This window comes from Balaenoptera acutorostrata, chromosome 15 (genome assembly GCF_949987535.1).
Source record: "Balaenoptera acutorostrata chromosome 15, mBalAcu1.1, whole genome shotgun sequence".
NCBI classification, from domain to species: Eukaryota; Metazoa; Chordata; class Mammalia; order Artiodactyla; family Balaenopteridae; genus Balaenoptera; species Balaenoptera acutorostrata.
The window spans coordinates 20881928-20904033 of record NC_080078.1 but is presented as its reverse complement, the minus strand read 5'-3'; the positions used below and the strand labels follow the sequence as shown (position 1 = coordinate 20904033).

Here is a 22106-nt window from a genome sequence, read left to right as displayed (position 1 = left end):
CTTTTTCTTGTGTTCCCCGAGGGGTGCCTGGCACCTGGGCTCCGGCCACACTGTTGCTCTGGTGTCCCTAGCGGCCCAGCCGCTGCTGATCTCTTCGATGCCAGGCCAGCTCAGCTCCCAGCGGCCCCTGGGCTCAGCCCCTGGGCCCCTGAGGCCGGCAGGTAGTAGGGCAGGAAGAGGCCCTCGGAGGCGCAGCTCCTCATGGCACGGTGCGTGTGGAGGAGCAGCCGTGGGAAGCGGTTTGTGAAGTACTGGACGAAGCTGTCGGGGACGGGGCCCAGTGCCCGCCGCACCTCGTCCGGGAGCTCCCTGTAGTGATGCTTCTGCAGGGGTCGGAGCAGGGAGCCCGGCTTTAGCTGGACCACGCCTCCCCCCATCCAGGCCCCTCCCAAGCCCTGGAACACACCTTGTTTCTCACAGCACGGAGCAGGTCTCGCACCGACGTCCCCTTATACGACCGGAACTTCTTCAGATCTGTGCACAGGGAGGGCGTCGGCACAGCCGTCCCCGCTGGGCTCCCCTCGGCCTCCCGGGCCACCCGAGCCTGGCCTCTACCTGTCTGCAGCGGCACCGAGATGTGCTTGTGCCAGTCGCCCCGGACCACCTCGGAGCCACCCGCCTCCAGCGCCGTCACCAGGGGCCCCTGCTCAGGCTCCTTCTCCAGCCAGTCGCTGACGTCCTAGGACCCACAGAGCTCCTGAGCCTCCTGACCGCGCTCGGAGGCCACAGGCCAGGAGTGTCCCATGGCTGGGGCAGTGCAGCAGCCAAAGCTGCTCGGTTTAGGGTAAGTATTATTGCCTTCTATGGAGTGTGGCTTCTCCGTGCTGTGCGGGGTCTAATCCAACCAGTGACAGAGGTGCTGTCGTCCCCGTTTTACAGATGAGCAAACAGGCTTAAGAGGCTCAAGGTCACACAAGTGGAATGGGCTGTCTGGGCACGAGTATAGCAGGAGAGACGACTAGGGCTGAAAGGAACGGGGTCTAGCCTCACACAAGGGGCAGCTGGGCTGGGGAAGCGGTGCTGAGGAGACCGTGCAGTGCCAAGATGGCAGCGTTCGGGAGTCTGGGCTCTGCCTTGATTGAGATAAGGAGCTGGGCGGCCTAGAACAGGTAGACGAGAGTCTCTTTTCCCCCAGCCAATCTGGCTTCCCCTTTCTTGTTGCTCAGGACCCAAACTTGGGACTTTCTGGGGCCACTCCCCAGATTTCCTCCTGACCTGGAAGAACTGGAGCTGCTTGGCTCTGCTCCAAAAGAAGGGGTGGGCCAGCACCTGCTGAGCGGAGGGACGAGCCTGTGGCGGGGGGCTCAGCATGGCCTCCACCAGGTCCCAGGCAACGACCTTGTCTGTAGGGGCAAGAGGGAGGGACGGCTTCAGGCCCGCGCAGGCTCTGCCCTGCTTGCTCCCTCCTCTGCCAGCCCACTCCCCCTCACCGTGGGCCTCTTCCTCCAGGTGAGCCAGGCAGGGAGAGCCTGCAAGGATGTTTGCCTGGCGATAAAGACTCTCTCCGAAGGGGTGGCTGCCACTGGAAAGCACGTAGTAGAACACGCAGCCCGCAGAGAAGATGTCCACTGCGCTGGTCTGGGGGCCAGAGGGAGCAGCATAAGGAGGAAGTCTCTGCCCCAGGAAGTCTGCTGGGCTACATTTTCCGCTGGGCTGACACGGCAGCTGGGGGGGTCTGGCTCAGACTAGGGGGCAAGGACGCGTCCCAAGAGGCATCCTCTTGGCCCTAGATCCCCTCCCCTCTGCACTGTTGAAAGGGACCCACGGTTTTCATCCAAAATCTTTGCCCCTACTGAGCCTCTAGTTTAGGTTTCCAAGTGTCACTCCTCCAGGTCTGGTGGGCAACACAACCAAGTGAAGCTGGGCACGCATGAGGCAGTAAGGCAGTGGTGAGGACTGTATGATCTGGTTCCGGCCCTGTGCACACATGGCCACTGGCACTTAGCTCCAGCTGGTTGCCTCCAGGGGACTTTCTCGGGTGGCAGAGCTTTTGATTTTCCAAGAGAATCCAGAAATCTAGACTTTTATGTGGAATTTCCCAGAAGTTAAAATATTGGCTGCTAATTTAAAAAATCAAAACCTGCACAGGCTCCTAACATTAGTGCTTTGGTCCTTGGGCCTCCAGGTTGCCAATCCTAGCTTTCTCTAAACTTCAGGGGTGGGGTGGCTTTCCTGGTGACTGTCCTTGCGTGTTACTCTCATCCATGCCTGTGACTTTCCCCTACACACCGACTCAAAAATCTATAATCCTGGGGTCTCCACCTCAAGTGTCTCCAGGGCTCAGATACTGCGCTGTGCTCCAGTTATATCAGCTCATGTGATGCTCCCCCAAACCCTCCACATCTGGGTGGCTCTCCACGCTGGCTACATGTTACAGTCACTGGGGGTCAGTTACTGGGTGTGGGGCCCGGGCACCTGAATTTTATTCAAGTTCCCCAGTGATTCTGCAGCACAGTAGAGATGAAAACTATTTTCTAGTTCAGAGTTTCTCAACCTCAGTACTACTGACATTTTGGACTAGATAACTCTTCGTCCTGGGGGACTGTCCTGTGCGTTGTAGGATGTTTCGCAAGCATCCCTGGCCTCTGCCCATTAGACGGCAGTAACAAGCCTCCCTTCCCCTGCCAAGTATGACATCCAAAAATGTCTCCAGACATTGCCCAAAGGTGGCAAAAATCATCCCTGGTTGAGAACCACTGCCCTAGGTAAGAAGGGAGGAATTATCCCCACTTTACAGATGAAGAAACAGGCTTGGAGGAGTGACTGAAGGTCACACAGCGGGTGATCTGGAGCCCAGGCAGGGAGGGACTCCTGCGGCCTGGGGCGGCAGGAGGACTCACGGGGCTGTCTGGGGGCAGGAGCTGCAGGAGCTCGGGCGCCATCCAGCCTTCTGTACCGGGGACGCCCGAACGGAGGCTGAAGCTGCAGCGGCCAGCGGGCAGCTTCTTGCAGAGGCCAAAGTCTGAGAGGACCACTCTGCCTCGGCCCTGGCTGTCGGGCCCCGCAATGAGGACGTTGCCGGGCTTCAGGTCCCGGTGCACTGTAAGAGTAGAGCAGAGCTGAGAGCTGAGAGCCGAGGCGGGAGTCAGGAGCTTGGATGGAGGGCGGGAGGGGCCGGTACCTATGTGTAAGGAATGCAGGTGGGCCAGGCCCGCCATCAGCTGCTGCAGCGCCATCCCGGGCTCCAGGCCCCAGCCATCCGGCTCCAGGTGTTCCACGTACTGGGAGCAGCGAGGGGCAGAGCGTCACCCCGCGGCCCAGGACCCCGCCCCCCGCCCATCCCTGAGCACAGGCCTCACCTCCCGCAGCGAGGCCCGGCAGAGCTCCAGGGCGATGTAGTGGAACTGCGGTCCTCGCTCGGTGCAGAAGTAGCGGAGCACGTTGGGGTGCCTGTCCGACTCCTGCAGCAGCTGCACCTCCCGCCGGACCAGGCCGAAGCACTCACGGAGGAGCCGCTTGACGGCCACCGCCCGCCCCTCGAACTGCCCCCTGGGAGGTGGCGAGCGGAGGTCCAGAGGGCAGACGAAGGCAAAGGTTAGGAACTGTGCCCACCTCAGGGGTTCTTTGAAAGAATGGCTCTCCAAGGGACAGTGGCCATCCCCAGCCTGGCTCCTGGCTGCGGCTCACCGGAAAACGAAAGTCCCGCCTGCCCCGCGGCCCAGCACGTCCTTGGGATTGAAGGAAATCTTCCCCACCACGGTGAGCTGCTCGGCTGGGGGGAGGGGAGAGGGGGGTCTCAGGGAGCCTCTGCCCACGGCCGCCGCCCTGCCCAGGCCCGGCTCCCCCGCCTCGGCCCTTCCCCGGCCTCCCCCTTCCACGCCCCGCCTGGTGCCAGACTGCTTGGGTCCAGTGTCTCGTGCGGCCACTCAGTCCGTGTGAACTTGGGCGAGTGACTTAACCGCTGTGCCCTGGTCCTCTCATCTGTAAAGTGGGACCTATGTCAAGGATCCTGCATATTATTATTATGAGGATTAATGGAAGAAAGGGTGGGGGAGAGGTTCACTCTACTGTCCTCTTTTATCCTTCTCCCTGTTTTGGCATCTTCTGCCCAGGTTTCTTTCCTTTACCCACCTCCACCAGTTATAATAAACCCTTTTAACTGAGGAATTCGCTTCAAACGGGAAGGTGAGTTTTGGCAGCCGTTAAGCATGAGGAGGGTGAATGCTGTTGCAGAAAAGACTGTCCTGGAAGAGGGCGGGGTGGGGTCAGTGGGCACTTGGATGCTGAGCTGCCCCAGAGTTAGTTCTAGGGCAGCAGGGATTCCCCAGAAGGCCTCGGTTTCCTGTTAAGAAGGGTGGGGTTGGCTCAGGCGAGGAGAGGACTTGGACTGTTACTGCTCTTCCTTTCGGGTTGCTTGTGAGAGACCCCTCACAATGCACCAGGCTGCACCTTGCTCAGATCCAAGGGGCCCCATGCTCGCAGCTAAGTGTATCTGACGCCCCTAGAGTTGCATGCCCCTCCGTGGCCCTGAGAACACTCTCCTTAGGAAGAGCTGCCAGCTTCAGTCTCTCTAATCAGCTCTAGGAAAAGCAAATGAAAATCAGCATCAGGGATCAGTGAGAAAAGTATTAAGCTGTCCCTCAGCACTGCTCTGGATTATTTGCTTAAACAGCCACTCTCATCTCCTGACAAGATGCAAGCAGTAACTGAAATTTGTATACCCTGGACACTCAGGAGCGTGGGCCCAGGGCCTTGCTGGAAGCACATCACCCACAAGTAAGATGACCCTGTCTCTCCGGCAGTTCGGGAAGCAGGGACAGAGCTGTGGGAAAGCCTGTTTGAATAAGCCATGTTCAGCTGGCTCCAGGTGAGGGTCCCTGAGCGCTTCCGACCCCTCTTCTGTACCACTTGCTTCGTTCTGCTGCGTTTCCTGTCTCTTACGTGTCTGCCTTCCCTGCTCTGGATGCCCTTGGCATGAGGTAAAGACTTGCTACGTGCTTTCTGGGTTAGATTCAGAACTAACTCTAGATTCAGGAGCACCCTCAATGCTGGGGTGGAGGCCAGACTTCTGGCCTTGAATGCAGAAATAATGAGCCGGGGGGCTTCCCTGGTGGTACAGTGGTTAAGAATCCGCCTGCCAATGCAGGGGACACAGGTTCGAGCCCTGGTCTGGGAAGATCCCACATGCCGCAGAGCAACTAAGCCCGTGCGCCACAGCTACTGAAGCCCGTGCACCTAGAGCCTGTGCTCCACAACAAGAGAGGCCACCACAATGAGAAGCCTGCGAAGCCCGCGCACTGCAGCGAAGAGTAGCCCCCACTCGCCGCAACTAGAGAAAGTACAGGCGCAGCAACGAAGACCCAATGCAGCCAAAAATAAATTAATTAAAAATAATAATAATAATGAGCTGGGAGGCTCAGTCTGCACAAACATATTCACCATTTGCTCAGCCTTCTATATCATGATAATGGAGAAGCAGCAAATGCAGGAGAGAAGTTCTAAAGTAATCAAAAGTTGTCACATGGTGGGGAAGCAGTGTACAGTCAGAATTCCCTCTGAAAACCTCAAGAACATGTGATGTATTGTGTTGCTTCTTTTACACGGGCTGGGAAACCATTAAAGTAGTCACCTACTTTCATGGGTATCGCCAAAATGCAAACAGAGGTAACATCCCAAAGTTGAACTACTTTTGAGTTCCTGAGCTGTTACTTAACTGGCTTTGTGAGTCTGGGGTGGGGCGCCATGAACCTTTCATTTTCTCTTCCATAAAGTCTGCGTTATGATAGTATCCACCTCACAAAAATGTTGTGAATATCATACGAGTTCATGCATGCACAGCATTTAGAAAAGTACCCGGTACACAGTAAGCACTATATAAATGTTAGCTCTCAGTGTTAACTCTGGTTCAGGCTTGATTGCTCCCACTTGCCGCTGAATGTACCATGTAGCCGGTGGTCCTGGAGGACACCCAACCAAGTACGTGTAGATGGATTTGTGGAGGTTAAATGAGAGTGGGACAGGACTCCACTGTTGATTTTGTGAATCATAAAAAGGTCCCGAAGAACGTTCCTCTCCCCGCACCAAGAGGAGAAGCAAGATTTCCAAGGTCAGAGTTCCTGACATAGGTGTCCTAAGAATAAGAATAGGCTGCCACACAGTGCCAGTGTGGCGGGGGCTTTTTTGGAGAGTGGTTCTCGAAGCTTTTCTGCCATCTGCCACATTCGTTTATTTGACTCTCCCTGCACTAAAGATTTTTGATACACTGGACTCCATATTGTTGTATATTGGATGGGCAAGTCCCAGCCTATTAACTCTGCCTGTTCCTCACACCTGCGCAGCACATATTCACTCCGTATATACTTATTGAGTTGAGAAGGGCTGTCTAAGAACCTGCAGTGGCCACTGTCAGTCTCTGCCTCAACAGATATTCCCTGAGCCACGCTCTGGGTCGAGATTGCAGCAGTGAGCAAGGCAGGCTGAGCCCAAGCACCCGTTCTCCAGTTTGCCACAGTCCCACCACGCCCTATTCTCTCTCCTATGTGGCTGCTTCACTTGTTTACTTTATCCACCGGACCTACCCATGAGCATGAGATTGCAACCTTCCTTTCAGCTTCCAGAATGTGTACCCTGCTTCCTCTCATCTCTGAACCTTCGCCTGTGCTACTGGTGCCACCTGGACTGCTCCTGCCCCCCTCCTCCCTGTTCACCTGGGTAATTCCTTCTTATCCTTGGGATCACAGCTTAGACTTCCCTTTCAGGACAATTCGCATGTCCACATGTCTGAGCTACATGCCCCTCCTTTGTGTTCCTATAGCTCCCTGTATCCTCCCCACCCCTATCACGGCATTTATCACAGAGCCTAATAACAGCCTGTCCTTTCCTGGCTTTGCCTAGAGGTCATGAAAACACCAAAGTAAAGTTTATGAAAACTTTAAAGGAAGAAAGTGAAAGAAATAGAAAGGTTTCTTTTCAATTCCAGAGGGAATCCAGTATTATATAGAGATTGTTACCACTGAGTTTTGTAACAAAGGTACCAAGCTCTAGCTGGGATTCTTGTCCTGAAGCACTGATATCACTTTGATTATTTTCTTATAGTGAGTAAAGAAGTTTAAGTGTTTTATATATCAAGGATGAGCCAGGGCTGGGATTCAACATCCTTTTTTCTCCTCCTCTGAGGATTATTGGTATCTACGGACTCACAAGGGGACTGAGACGTCTAGGGAAGGAATTCCATCCTGTCAATGACTGGGACCATGGACCGGGGTCGTGAGGGACACCTGAAGGATGATGGCAGGAGGAACAGCAAGGTCATTTGACGAGAACCACCTGGGACAAAGTGGAGTCTGGGTCATCTGGGGAAAGACTCGGCTCGAGTCAGAAGGTCCAAGGAGATGAGTGTTTTGGGGTGCAGTGGGGTGAGTATTACTTGGACCCCCCCCAGAGCCAGTAAAGTGACTGGAACTGCAACCCTCAGGGCTCAGGCAACTCGGCAGTGGGGGGCTTTCTACAAGAGCTGAGCCCCGAGGAAGAGAGCTGCTTCCCTCTCAGCACAGGGAGGCGAACGCAAGGGGGAACTTTGGGAGCAGCATGGGAGCATCACGCCAAGCATGGGGCGGACTTCACGCTGAGTTAAGGGCACAGCAGAGCGGCTCCAAGGCATGAGGCAGTGGTTTGAGCAGTGACAGGAGGGTCCAGCGGCAGTTCACACAAAGGACCGAGGCCAGCCCAGCCCGGAGCCAAAGGAACAGGAGAGAAGTAGCCTGGACTGACCACTAAAAGCACGTGGAAGCTTCCCTGGGGCATCCCACAGATTCCAGAGGAAGCTTGAAAGGGCTTGTTTATAGGATGAAATTGAGAAAAGAGAAGAGAAATGTTTAAAAAATAAAAAAGCCCTAAAGAGAAAAGGAACCAAATGGTACCTAGGTGATTTACTATTATTGTTACCAAATATGATGTTATTTTAACACAAATATTAATAACATCACATAGTCTGGTTTAATAGTAATGGTGATGTAACCTCTCATAATGAAGTGATGTCATGGGGGGGGGTGTTATTATTCCCATTTGATAGATGAGAGAACTGAAGCTAGGAGGAGTTAAGCAATTCATCAAAGTTAACAGTTAGTAGAGTTAGGTCTATACCCAGTTCTATCTGCATCCAGGGTCCTTGAACATAATGACAACAGTAAAAATGATGGCAAACAGTTTTAGAGGGCTCAACTACATAGCAGGCACTATTTGAAGTTCTCTCCTATTTACTCATTTAGGCTTGGCTACCCCACTATAGTGGCTTCTAATATACCGACTTTGAAGCTAAACCTGCCCCTCTCTTTTCTGTCCCTGACTTTGTCCTTTCCTGTTCATGTAAGCTCACCTTCAGGGTCTTCGAGTGGCTGGTCTTGCTCTGGGGGGTTTTGAAACCTCTTCCGGCTCCATGGGGTGGCCCCGGAGGACTGGGACTGAGCATCCTGTGAGATGTGAGAAGGGCCTGCAGGTGCCAGGGGAGCCTGCTGCCACTGCTTCTCTGCCAGCTGCCATTGCTGCTGCTGAAACATGGGGGCCTAAGAGGGCCCAGCCTTGGCCAGCCCCTGACCCATGATGGGCCCAGAAGCTGTGCCTGAGATGGCCTGTCCCTGGAGCATTGGCATAAAGAGCACAGTATCAAGGGCTCTGGGAGCTGCTAAGAGGACGGCAGGGGGCAAAATTGGATCTGGGTGAGGGAGAAAGTTGCCAAGTGGGCTTGGAGAGGAGGAGCAGAGTTCCCCCTAGGAAGACCGTATGATGGACCTGAGGCCAGGGATGATGGGCTTACCTGCCTCATCAGGAAGAGAATCCATCCTCCCAGGAGGAGAGCAGTGAGGCTGGCTACCAGCAGGTGTTGGGGTCCCAGTCCTGGATACAGGTCTGGGGTTTTCTCTTCAGGATGCAGCTCCAGGTTCGAAGGTTCCTCCCGGCTCAGGCTCAGGAGCTGGGGACAAAGAACCTTTCACTCTTAGCAGCCCCTCCCACTGTGGAACCCCTAACCCTTCTTCATGACCCAGTATAGGGCTGGGCTTAGCTGAAGGGGTAATGAGTGAGTGGTGGGGAACCTGGCACTCTCCATGGTGCTGAAACACCATGGTGCCCCAGTAGACTGGTCTTTCAGACCTAACTGAGGACCAGCAATCTCCTGGGGTATCACTAAAAATTCAGATACTCTTGGGGCATCACCAAAAAATTCAGATATCCACCTCCAGAGATTCTGAATTCAGGGGGGGTTGGAGTGGGCTCCTAGGTGATTCTGATAAGCAACCAGATTTGATAATTATGTCTCCAGGTCATGCCTGTTCCTTCTAAACTTGAACTACTAGCAACTCTTGTCCAGTCCTCTCCCAGGAGGGCATGCTTTTATAGTTTTTCCGTTTTCATTTTCTCACTTGATAAACATTTTGTAAACTTTAAACTGAAGAAGAATAAAGAAAACTGTGATCCATGTTTCACAATTTAGATAGCCAATATCTTTTTAACACTTCTAACACTTTTCTGGCAATAACAACAAATGAAAGTTTTCCTTCCGAGAAATTGTGAGGTCAGTTGACCCACCCCCAAATGTTATTCCTAGAAGCCTGAGGAAAAGGTCCAAGGGCTGCCCACCCCTGCCACATCTACCCTCATGCCCTCTACCCCTCTAGCACTGACCTCCAAGAAGAGAGCTGGGGCCTGGGTGCCCCTTGAGGGTCTGGTCCCAGAAGTCCCACTCCCTGGGGTGGGATGGAATCTCAGCATGGTGGTGTGCAGGACTGGGGGTGGCTCATGGTGTCCTAAGGGGCAGGGAAAATGTCAATGGGTTGGAGGTGATCTCAGCCTTCCAGCTCAGAAACTGAGCTCACAGATCCTTTATCTACTCTAATTTTGGGGAGAGGGGGTCTCACCAATGAGAAGCCACTGGCTAGGGAGGGCCATACTGCCTGAGGGGTATCTGACAGCAGTGCTAGGTGAGCCTTCTCGCTCTCCTGAGACTTGGAGTGTCACCTCATCTGTGGTGGGGCCATCCGTGGGGGCCAGGGTCAGTCCACGAGGCTATGGCAGAAGATGGAGAGTCAGGAGTGGTGGAGGGAGGCTTCTCTCCTGCTCCATCCCCTCTTTCCAGCCCCTCAGAGACCGCTTCTCACCACTAGGGCCACCCCTGTGTGAACCAGTGATTTAGACACATAGAAGCCAGCTTCATCCTTCCCCACATACAGCGTCATCCTAGTGGGGGAGAGGAAAAGGGGAGAAGAATGAGTGATGGTGGTGGGTAGTTTCAGTCACCATAGTACCTGTGTCCTTGTATTATCCCCGCCCACACTGACTCTGGGCTGGGCCAAGTGACTTGCTTTGGCCAGTGAGACAATAGCAGATGTGACACAAACAGAGTCTTGAGAAATGCTTGTGCACTGGAGTTTGCCCTCTCATGGGGTTCTTTGGAACCCTGGAACCACCAAGGAAGGAAACCCAGGCTAGTGTGCGGGGGCATGAGAGACCTCATTTGACATCCTGTAGGCTAAATAGTCCACCAACTACAAGAGAGCTGAGTGAAGCTATTCTAGATTGTCCAGGCTCAGCCAAGCCACCATCTGGCTGCTCAGACCAGAAAACCACCCAGCTGTCCCACAGAATCTTGAAAAATAATGAATGTTTGTTTGTTTTGAAGCTCTAAATTTTGGGGCTGATTTGTTATATAGCAAAAGCTAACTGATACAAACTCTATAGTCATTGTTTCTAAATCTATTTCTAGCCCAGACCTCTTCCATGAGCTCAATTTTGTAAATCTGAACTCATCTCCTCATTCCTTAGCTGCTCCTCCTCCTCCTCCCCCTTTCTCCCTCCTTCCTCCCCCACTTCCTCCTCACCCCCACCACTTCCTCTTCCAGTGCTCCCTACCTTTGAAAACGACCGCACTCATGCGCCTCTAGAAACCTGAGCATAATGGTTGACTCCTTGCTCTAATCACCAAATTCGTACTAGTTTTTCTCTTAATATCTGTTACCCTCCACTTATTTCCATCTCTAGTGTTTCTGCCCTGGTCCAAAGTGTCTTCATCTCTTGCCTGAACTAATGCGATATTCTGTGACCACTTCCTTCCCACAACTCTAAGATACTCTTCACACTGCAGCCAGTTATCTTTCTGAAATGAAAATATGATCAAATCACTTCTTTTCCTAAAACCCTCTAGTGGCTTCTCCTTAGCCTTGTCCCAAACCCTTTAAATGATCCTACAAGATCCCTGTTTAACAGCCTCAGACCTTATTCTCTGCTCAGAGCTGTGCACCAGCCTTATTTATTTTGTTAATTTAATCTGTTCCCTGGTTGCCATGATCTCTCTCTCTCTCTCTCTCTTGTTTCCTCTTCATCCTTTAGGTTTCAACTTATAGGTCCCTTCTTCTAGGAAGCTTTCTATGATTGCCTTCTGCCCCCAGTCTTGATTTCGGTGCCCTTCCTATGCATTCCCATGACACCCTATACTTCTCTTATCTCATCTTTTATCATACCATATTATGATTACATCTTTACATACCTGTCTCCCCCACTAGACTCTGAGATTTCTGTAGGTAGGAACACTGGCTGTATTACTGTACTCTCAGAGCCTAGCAAGCAATTGCTACATAGCAAGTGCTCAATTAATATTTGTGGGATGAACTGAAAGAAAGGATAATCCCCAATTTTCCCAGTCTGTCTCCCGGCTCCCCAAGATGGGGACACTAATGTATTTGGTGTTGCCAGGAAGGGTCATATTTAAAGTTTTTAACAATCAGTAAACACATAGTACCTACCAAGCAGAACAGGTGCCAGCTGTAGCACTGGGGTGGAGACCCCTCCTAGGCCAGACTTTGCCCTATCAGTTGCTGAACAGTGGGGCCATCCAGGGGGTCCTGGGAGCACATGGGGGGTGGTGCAGGGCACTGGTTATTTACCAAACTGCTTGAAATATTTTGACCCCTGTTTCAGCTGCACTGGCGTGTCATGGTCGGACATCACACCTGCCCATTGGACCTGGGCTACAACACTTGCAGAAGCTCCTCCCCAGTCCCCAGGCGGGGGCACTTACAGCAGCTGGGTGTCTAAGGCAGAGAAGTGAGTGGCGGTGTCCTGGGGGCCTGAGGCGGGCAGCTGGATGTGGCCCCGGCGGAGGGCAAGGAAGTGCAGGGTGTCCCGAGCCAGTGTGAGATGGGGCAGCTGGCGCAGGCTGTCCTGGTGCCATGTGTAGACGCCCACCACCGGTACGCCTAAGTCCTGGGTCCACAGCACCGCCCCGCTTCCTGGGTCCACTGTTAGCAGCAGGCCCATCCCACAGGATGCCAGGTAGCTCATGTCTGCCAAGAAAGATGGCTGCGGAGATGTGGTCAGGGAGCCCTGACCTGAGGCACCTCGGAGCATCTTGAGGTGGGAAGCTGCTCTGAGGGTGGGCCATCAGGAGGGCCACTCAGGTACGTGGAGGTCAGGTGAGATCACCTGGAGGGTAATCAGGACATAGGAAGTTCACTGGGTCACTCTGATCAGGGTCAACTGGCAGCTGTATAAGACGTAGGGGGTCAGTCATGGTCATCCAAAGGCGACTCAGGTGTGTGAATCAGTCCTTGTCGCTTAGGATGTGGGGTAGTCAGTCATGGTCTGGCTGCTGGTCAATTAGGGTGGTCTGGAGACATGTGGGTAACGTGGAAGTCATTGAGAATGTGAAGGGTGTCAGCCAGGGGCCCTGTGGGTGTCACCTGTGATGTGTCAAGGTCGCCTGCGTGAGTTCTCACGTGGAATGGTGGAGTCTGGGTCTGAGGGGTGGCTTAGGGCACCTTTGGGGTCACTCAGGCATTTGGGAAGGAGAGTTATTATTTTTTTTTAAAACACAACATGATTATATTTTAATACACAACCAAAATACAAAACACCATAGTAAATTGATGGCAATAAAATATGGCGTTTCATTTGCATTGCATGACAAATGGTTAGCGTCCTTAGTCATAAATGAGTTCTTAGAAACCAGTAACACAGACACTGATGTACCAAGGGAAATGAAACAAAAAAATAAAAAAAGAAGAAAAGATGAAATAACCCAAGTGACTAGAAGGATTAAGCATATATGAAGATGACTGAGCTGAACAATAACAGAAGAAAAGCAATTTCTTTGTAATATCATATTACCAAAGATTAAAAATCTAACATATGTACAGTTTTAGGAAACATAGGGAAGGACAGTTATAATATCAAGGGGGTGGTGAGTCTGGGGGAGGTCACTTAGGGTCATCTGTCAAGGGTCGTTCAACACTGGGGGACTGCTCAGGGTGTGCAGGGGTTGTTTGGGGTCACTCAGGAGGTGGGGAGCACCCAGGGTGACCTGGCTGGGCTCATTGGGAGTGCAGAGGAATTATCAGGATGTTAAGAGCTGCTCAGGGTACAGGAGGGTCAGGCCGGGTGTTGAGAGGGGTCACTTAGGGCTGTCTGTCAAGGGTGTGTCATTCAGTACGTGGGGTCCCTCAGGAGTTCAGGTGGGTCAGAATGCGGTGGGGCTTGGTCATGGATACCACTCAGGGTTCCCTGAGCTGGGGACCTTGCTCCAAGGTGGAGCCAGAGAAGGGAGGCACTCACATTTCCCAGGTGAGCCATCCACGGGGGCTGCTGAGTAGCGGCGGTAGGTGGTGTTCCAGCGCAGGGCTGGGGCCCTGGGGTCATGCATGGTGACCGTGTACTCTGGGGACACCCAGAAGCAGGGTTACCAGGAGCGCCCACGTGCTGATCCTCTACCCCCACCCGGGGGACATCATCTCATGGGGGCGGGGGCTTCCCGAGCACCCAACCTGGAGCCCAGAGTCTGCAAGCAGCATCAGGATAGCAGAAACCAGGTCTGTTTTGGTCACTGCTCTGTCCCCCGCTTCTTGTTCAGTGCTCAGGGAAGTGTTTGTTGACTGACAGAGTGATTGACTGGACTGGACCCAGCATGGATAGCAATTGCCAGGCCTGGGCAGAGCAAAAGGGGGGCTGCCCAGAGCTCGGGGAGCAGCTGGGGCCTGACTCACGCGTCCGGCCGATGTAGAGGCGGGGGGTAGAGGGTCGCTCTGTGGTCAGGGTCATCTGCGTCTTCCCTGATTCAGGGTCTACCACAAACCAGGCATCCTGCTTCCGGCCTGTGGAGGTGGGAAATGTGCTCGCTCTCAAGATGGCCTGGAGAGGGTGTGCAGCCTCTCCGTACTGTGCCTAGCTGGCCCGTCCTGACCTAGGTCCAGTCCCTGCTGGACCAGGACCCCAGGCTGGAGAGATGCTTACCTGTATAGAAGACGCCATCAGAGCTGCGACAGGGGGAGGCATGAACCAGCTCGGGGATGGTGAACGGCAGTCTCTGGGGAGTGGAAAGAGCAGAGAAGCACATACAACCTATTCATTAGGTACAATTATTATCATATCCATTCCCAGAGAGGCTAAGTAATGTGGCTAATATCACACAGCTGGTAAGTAGCAGAGCCAGGCCTTGAGCGTAGCCAGTTATTTTCCAGAACCCTCACACTTAACCACTCTGCTACACAACCTCTTAAGGAGCTGCAGAAAATCCCACTCCCAGTGCCAAGATGCCACCTGATCACATGATCCCGGCCTGACCACCTCAAAAACACTTGCTGAGACTTGAACACTTCAGTGGCCATGACAATCTTGGAGAGGCTGGGGAACTGTTCCACCCAAGAGACATGAGGACCAAATGCAAGGGGTGATCTTGGTTTGGGTTCTGGACTGGAAACAATAAAGCACACGATTAGGAACTTGACAAAATTAATATGGACTGTGGATTAGATAACACTATTGCATCAATGTTAAATCTCCTGATTTTGATAATTTACACTCAGGCTATGTAGGAGGAAGTCCTTGTTTTAGGAATACACAATGACGCTTTAGGAGTAAAGGAGCATAATGTCTGCAACTCATTCTCAAATAGTTCAGAAAAAGGAATTTTATATACACATGTGTAATATTATCCATCTATTAAGAGAGAATGATAAAGTGAAAGTGATCAGATGTTAAAAATTGATGCATCTGGGTAAAGGGAATAAACAATTGCTCTGAACTATCTTTGCATTTTTTCCTTACATTTGAAATTACATCAAAGTGAAAAAAATCCCCAAACTCCACATACAGAGCTCTTGCCAGACAGCACCCCAGGCACAAGCAAGTGCTGAGGGAAAGAGAGTCGGGGCTTCCCGGGGGCTCAGTCAGGATGGACAACAAAAGAAGTCCATACAACCTATAGTTGGTAGGGTTAGTGCATGACAGGGGAGCACATGAAGTTGAGGGTACCTGATGCAGATGTGGGGGACTGAAGATGGACTGATGGAAGAAGTTCAGTTGTTTATTCATTCATTCAACAACCGTTTAATGAGCACCTATTACTAGCTGGGTGCTGGGACTCTGTTGTAACCAAGACTGACCAAGTGCCCTTCTGCACAGAGTTACACTTTTGGTGTGTGTGTGTGATAATAAACAAAAACACATAAACCATAATGCCAGGTAATGGTAAATATTATTAAAACAAACTCAGAGAACTAGGATAGACACTGATTTGAGATGTTATTTCACATAGCCCAGCTAGGGAGTAAGAACCCAAGCCAAGGGAGGAGTGAGCCACAGGGTCATGTGGAGGGAGAGTGCTCTTGGCAGAGGGACAGAATGCTGAGGCCGAAGGCAGGGCCACCTACCAACTGGCATGTTTAAGGAACAGCAAGGAGGCCAGTGCACCAGGAGTGGGGATGGAGAGGGGCAGAGTGGCCGAAAGTGAGGTCAGCTGGAGGCAAGGTCACGGATTGGGAAGGAGTTTGGCTGTTAAATTGGGACTTGAGGGGTGAGTAGGAAACAGCCAGGAGAAGGGGAGCACTTCTCACAAATATTCTGCTTCTTCCTCTGGGCTCCTGGTGGATTATATTTCTCTTCCTGCTTAAAGTGGGCACAGCCATGAGACTTGCTTTAGCCAGAGGGAGGGAGCAGAAAAGACCAGGTCCACATGGATACTACAAGAGCCAGGGTGTGCTTCACCTCGTTCTCCTTTTCTGCTTTGGTGACTGAGAAGCCTCGGTTGAGATGGAGTGTCTAACAGCTTGGGTCTCCAGTAGACCACAGTGTACAGAGCCCCCGGGGGACCAGCGTTGGTCACACGCTGTAAGCAGGAAGCAAGCTCTGTGGAGCCATGGAGATTTGTGTGCTGTTATCGCAGCGTGCTGTGGCTGATCCTGACTGAGTTGGGGAAATAGAGGCAGAATGGAAGAGGGTTCCAGACTCTTGGGGACAAGCTGGGTGAAGCCCCAGAGCTGGCACATTCAATAAATTGATCGGTGTGTGTGCAGGTGTGTGCATGCATGGGTGCCTGTAGGTGAGCGAAGAGACTGCAGAAGTGAGCTGGCCCTGATGTGCTTTGTCAGGGCGACTGGACTTTATCCCAGATGCAGGGAGAGTGATGTGACTCACAACCACACCTGCCCATAAGACCCAGTGATGACCCCCAGAGCTGGATGGGACTGGAGGTCCACTCTCCACCCGGCTCTCCCCATGGGAGACATACTTGTTTAGATTCCATCAGTGGGCGCCCTGTGCTCTGGCTTCCAGTCGGGGGCTGGGATACGGGGAGGGGGCATAATCAGGGCGAGTGTTCCTGGGTCTCCTCTCCACAGAGTCATCGAGGGCTGGCTGTGTCCCTCCCCCAAAGCCCTCAGCTCCTTCTAGGTGGCCCTCTCCTCAAGCCCCCTCTGGATCCTTCCCCTCCTCTGAGCTTAGGGCTGATAAATGGCAACCCGCGGTATGGGCCATAGGACACAGCACCCTGCCCTGCGGTTTCCTACCCTCGGCTCACACTTTGTAAGTAATCCCGTTAATAAAACCTCCTCAAACTCTCCCGTTGGAGTGTGCCACCTGTTTGCTGGGACCTTGCCTGCTTACATACTAACATTTCTTACCAATTAAGTTTCCTAAATCACATATATAAGACCGTCCTGGCAGGCATCCCATGGCAGTCAGAATTCTGACACTGCCTGACTCTGTGCTTGGCCACGTGACCAGCTTTGGCTGATGAGACTTTAGCGAATGCGATACAGTCGGCCCTCCCTATCCGCTGGTTCCGAACCCACAGATTCAGTCAAATGCAGATTGAAAATATTTGGGGAAAAAAAAGTTCCAGAAAGTTTCAAAGAGCAAAACTTGTATTTGCCTCACACTTGGCAACTATTTACATACCATTTACATTGTATTAGATATTATAAGTAATCTAGAGATGGTTTAAAGTATATGGGAGGGGGACTTCCCTGGTGGTCCAGTGGGTAAGACTCCGCGTTGCCAATGCAGGGAGCCTGGGTTCGATCCCTGGTCAGGGAACTAGATCCCGCATGCATGCCACAGCTAAAAGATCCCACGTGCTGCAACTAAATAAAAATCCCGCATGCTACAACTAAGACCAGGCACAGCCAAAATAAATAAATAAATATTAAAAAAAATAAAGTATATGGGAGGATGCGTGTAGGTTATATGCAAATACTATGCCATTCTATATAAGGGACTTGAGCATCCTTGGATTTTGGTGGTGGGGGACGATTGACCTGCGGATACCAAGGGACGACTGTATAAGCAAAGCTTGAAAAATGCTCATGCACTGGCCTCTCCCTCTCTTGCTGCTCTGGTTCCCTTGTTGATACCATGTGAACAAGCCCAGGCTTGCCTGTTAAAAGATGAGAGACCCCTGGCCCAGTTGCCCCCATCAAAAGCCAGCCAACTACCAACCAGTTTTCAGAGAGAGAGCCAGCTGACCGGCAGTGGACCACAGATGCTTGCACAAACTCAGTCAAGGCCACCCAGCTGAGTCCAGCCTAAATTGTCATCTCACAAAATTATGAGTTAAATAAACTCTTTGTATTTTAAGTTTGAGTTTTGGGGCAATTTGTTATTTAGCACAAGCTAACTGATACATAGGTTTCCCCTTAAAACCCTCAGAGTCCCCTGGAGAACCCCCCATGACGCCCTCAGAGGCCTGACAGTCATCCAGTCAGCCTGCTCTGCAGACACAGCCAGAGTCACCCTACCACCCCCTTTCAACAGACCCCTCCAGACAGCCTTCCCCTAGTGCTCTCAGACTTAATCCTCTGCAGGACACTTGGATTCTGACCATACAGCCTCCCACCCTTTCAGTACTCTGGCTAACAGAAGCCCTGACCCTCACCCATCCCAAGCACTGTAGGAAACACACCATTAATCCCTGTTGTTTCTGCGTCCCCAAGATGTACAGGCTGCCATCAGCTGGGTCTGAGAGAAAGGCTGTCCTGTGGGGCAGAGAGGAACGGGGGAAGGTTGGGTGCACGCCCCCTAGTTCCAAGATGGCCCCTCCCCTCCAACCTCCCCGCCAGTAGGAACCCACCCTCGAAGGAGGCACCACAGAGCTCCAGACCCAAATCTTTTCCCTTACTTCCAGCCCACCCGCCCCTCCAGGCAACTATGGCTTCCCCATCTCTCAGCTGCCCGCTCCTTGGGGTCCACTTACTCTGTGACGTACATTGGCCCCTGGATGATGGGATCTGTAGGGACAGGGACACGGGCATGAGTAGCCCCCTCCAGTCTCCCCGTTGAAAGGCATACCTCACATTGGTGCTTACTGTGTGCTAGACACCAAGCCAAGCATTTGTCACGAGTGTAATGTAATCCTCCCAAGAACTCTGTGAGGTAGGGTTGTTACCCTTGGCCCCATTTTACAGGTGAGGACATTGAGGCTCAGAGAGGTGAAGTGACTTTCCCAAAGTCACACAGCTGATAAGTGGTAAAGCTGCCTGCAGACACCTGCTTATTGGATTCTAGACCCCATGTTCTCATCGTCCACGCCAAGGTGACCTCCCCCCAACGCAAGATCCAAGGAGGGAGGAGTGACTGCCCTTGCTTACCGTCTTTCAGCGTCCACTTCAAGTCCCCTGTCTGCTTGATCAGTGCATGGAGACTTCCATCCAGGGTGGACACAAACAGGAGGTTCTCTGGCGTGAAGGTCTGAACCTGCAGTGGAAACAAAGTCACCTCTTCTGAGAGGCCTGGGACCACCCTAGTGCTTGCTCCAGGCAGGGCTGGCTGTGACTCCCCTTCCCCTAGAGGGAAACAGAGAAAGAAGGAAGGAGGATTGGAGAAACTGCTGGCTCCACCCACTGATCTCGAGGACCCTAGAGAGGGGTTATGGTGGGAGCCGGGGGACCTGGCTCCTTTACAAAAGGACTTCAATGACCCTTACAGCCTCCCTAAGAGATTGATGCTATTATTCTCACCATTGTACAGGTGAAGGAGACTAAGGCTCAGGAATGTTAGGTAATTAGCCTCCAGCCACAAAGGTAAATGGCAGAACTGGGACTTGAACCACCATCTCTCTGGTTCCAGTGCCCGGTCCCTTTCTCCTTTGCCTCCCCCAACCTGTTCCGTCTCCCCAAACCGGCCCAGCTGCTTTTGGTGCCAGGCTCCAGCGGGCCCCCTGGACCAAGTTGGGGGTGGCCAAGGGAGGGAGGGCTGGTGCTGCCCTTGCGTGTGGCCCTTGCTGGGCTAACTCACCTGCTCTGGCCCTTCCTTGAGCAAATAGGGTGGAGCTGAGCTCCTAGCAGGAACCCTAACATCCGGGTGGCCTAGCCACACCCCTGCAAAGACCACATCCTGCTCCAGGACCCTCAGGCTTGGGGCCAAGCCGATGGTTTTGGAGTAGAGTCAGGAAACTGCCTTCTGGCCCTCTCTTTTCTGGGCTTGTTTTGTGATCTGCAGCATGGCAGGAGGGAGAGTGATCTGCAGAAGCTGCAGACTGATTGCCCACTGTTGAGTTTTGTTTGACCATCATCGTTTTAAAAATTTCGTTTATAATTAGCTACCAATTTTTTAAAAATTGGAAAGATTTCACTTGAAAAAATCAAGATTTCTCATTTTTCTCATTTCTAGTTTTTTTCTCATTTTTTCTGGAAACACCCGATCTGGCCACACTGTGCCCACATTCCTACTTGGCAACCATGGGGTGGGTCCTGAGCTGGAAGTGGGCACGGGGTGGCAGGAGCAGGTGCCTCTATGATCCCAATAACTGTTCTGGGGGCTCCAGGCTGGACACGTGGATTCTAGTCCTGGCTTTGCCTTCTCACTGCATTTCTATAAGATTGGACTTTTCCGCTCCCGGCAGGGCTGGACCAGATACCCATACCTCCAGCTTATTTATCCCAGAGGTTGTGAATCAGGGGTCCAGTCACGGGTAAGGCGGGGAGCGTTGTGATCCGCCTGAATTTGTCTGTAAAGCTGGGTGTATGGGTGCATTTCTCGACAGAGGACCTTCAAGGGGATCCTAAGTTCCAAGGAAGCTGGGATTCCAGAAGTTTTAGGGGGCCTGGCAGGAAAGCGAGGGTCCCCTCCCTCCACCCCCACCCCCATGCTGCAGGACGCGCGGGGTGTTGGGTCTACCTGCGCTCTTCCACGCGGGCAAGTCTCTCCAGCTCGTGGGGCAACCGGCAACTCCCCAAAGCTAGGAAGTTTTCTCTGGCCAGGAGCCGACTTGGGGCGACCCGGACCCGGGGGAGGGAGAGGCGCCCCCTGTGGTCCCGCCGCGCCCCAGCCGTCTGCGCCCCCGGACCCGACCTTGGAGGCTCCGCGTCCGCCCGCTTCTCACCTGTGGCCCGAGCGTCCCGAGCAGCGCCGCGAGCTGGAGAAGGAGCGGGGACCAAGGGCCAGACCCCCGGGCCGCGCTCGCCATAGCCCGCATAGACGGCATCCACACAGCTGGCCTGGTCCCTTGGGGCCTCCAGGGGATTGCACGGCTCCCGCCCGGCAGGAAGAGACTCCGCCCCGGGCCGGGCCAGTTGGGTGCGCAGGGGCCAGGGCGCAACCTCATCCCGTAATTCTGCTCTTTCCCCCGCCCTTCCCATCGCACTCACACCTGCTCCCCTCGGTCACCCCGCAAGGGATGGCTCTGAGCTTTCCTGGAAAAGGGATTTTACCAACGGTGGCCCTTATGGAGAATGTACCACCTGCCAAGTATTGTACCAAGAGCTTTACATCCATCATTAACTCATTTAATCTTCACAGCATTTCCGATATAAAAGCTGGGGCTCAGAACTGGGATTCACATTCAGATGCCTGACCTCAAAGCGTGTGCTCTTTGTTACTATGCTAGTGGCCTCTACTGAGAAATGATAAACGACAGATTAATTGGCTGGTTCAGTTATTCATTCAATAAATATTGATCTATTATCGCAGGCTGGGAAGCAGGAGAGATAAGGTCTCTGTTTTCATAGAACTTGCAGATTCCTAAGCATTAGATATCAAATGCACACATGAAAGGCTGCATGGCTATGGCAGTTACAATCCTAGCTGCAGGCAGACTTGGTTCAGGGAGGGCCTGCAGGGATCCAGTTGGTTTTCAAGTTTTGACTCATTCATTTCTCCTTCTTTGTGTAAAAATCCCTGCTGATTTGAGGGTCGTGCAGCCTGGCTCTGCCACCATCTCCCCCTCCTCCTCTTTGTCATCCTTGGCCTTCCTGGTCACACCACCCACAGTCAATGAGGACTTTGCTGGCTGGCCCATAGCTTTCATCTCCACCCCGAATTCTGCTGTCATCTCTGGTGCCTTCAGTGTCACATGCTCCTGCACACTGAACCTGACCCACACTGTAATCAGCTCATGGTCACTCAGCCTTGCCCAAGTAACCCCAAGTAAATCTTGCCTGGCTGGCATCTGCATTCCCCAGCTGCTGGGCAGGGGGGAGCGCTAGGGGCTCACGGTTGCCTGCTTCTCTACAGAATTGCCCTTGGCCACTGGAGCGGCCCAGTGCCCCCTGCCCATGACTGACAGACATGGGGTACAAAAGACTGGCCCTTTTGCCTCAAGGTGGAACCAACTCTGTGGTGCAGTTTGTGCTCGAGAGGTCCCCGTGAGATGAGGCTGAAGCCGGTCTCCAGCTGAGACCCCTCCTTCCTTGGCTCTTCCCCCTGCCCCATCCTACTTCCCTCACTCCCCTTCTCTTAAAGAGTTCTTCCCAACATGTCACCTGAGCAAGAATCCCTGTCTCAGGCTCTGTTTTCAAGAACCTGCCAAACCTAAGGCATCCTCTAACCACATTGTCATCAAATGTAGCCTTGGAAATCCCGACTCCCTCATGGCGTAAAAACCCCTTTTAGAAATACGTACATCAGGAAGT

The 22106-nt window shown here is 52.8% G+C and overlaps 1 protein-coding gene across 1 annotated transcript; it reads right to left on the bottom strand.

Moving 5' to 3' along the window:
* Positions 1–110: 110 nt before the first annotated feature.
* On the bottom strand, positions 111–20834 carry ERN2 (endoplasmic reticulum to nucleus signaling 2). Its single transcript, XM_057528878.1, has 23 exons — positions 20374–20834; positions 19492–19609; positions 18846–18951; positions 18452–18485; positions 18161–18233; positions 14215–14287; positions 13968–14075; positions 13540–13641; positions 12008–12272; positions 10092–10170; positions 9852–9999; positions 9619–9740; positions 8753–8908; positions 8315–8483; positions 3628–3712; positions 3300–3489; positions 3122–3221; positions 2841–3040; positions 1431–1578; positions 1216–1343; positions 556–679; positions 407–474; positions 111–323 (listed from the first exon to the last, which is right to left on the bottom strand). The coding sequence occupies exons 1-23, from the start codon at positions 20832–20834 to the stop codon at positions 111–113; spliced, it is 3270 nt and encodes a 1089-aa protein (XP_057384861.1).
* Positions 20835–22106: the final 1272 nt, after the last annotated feature.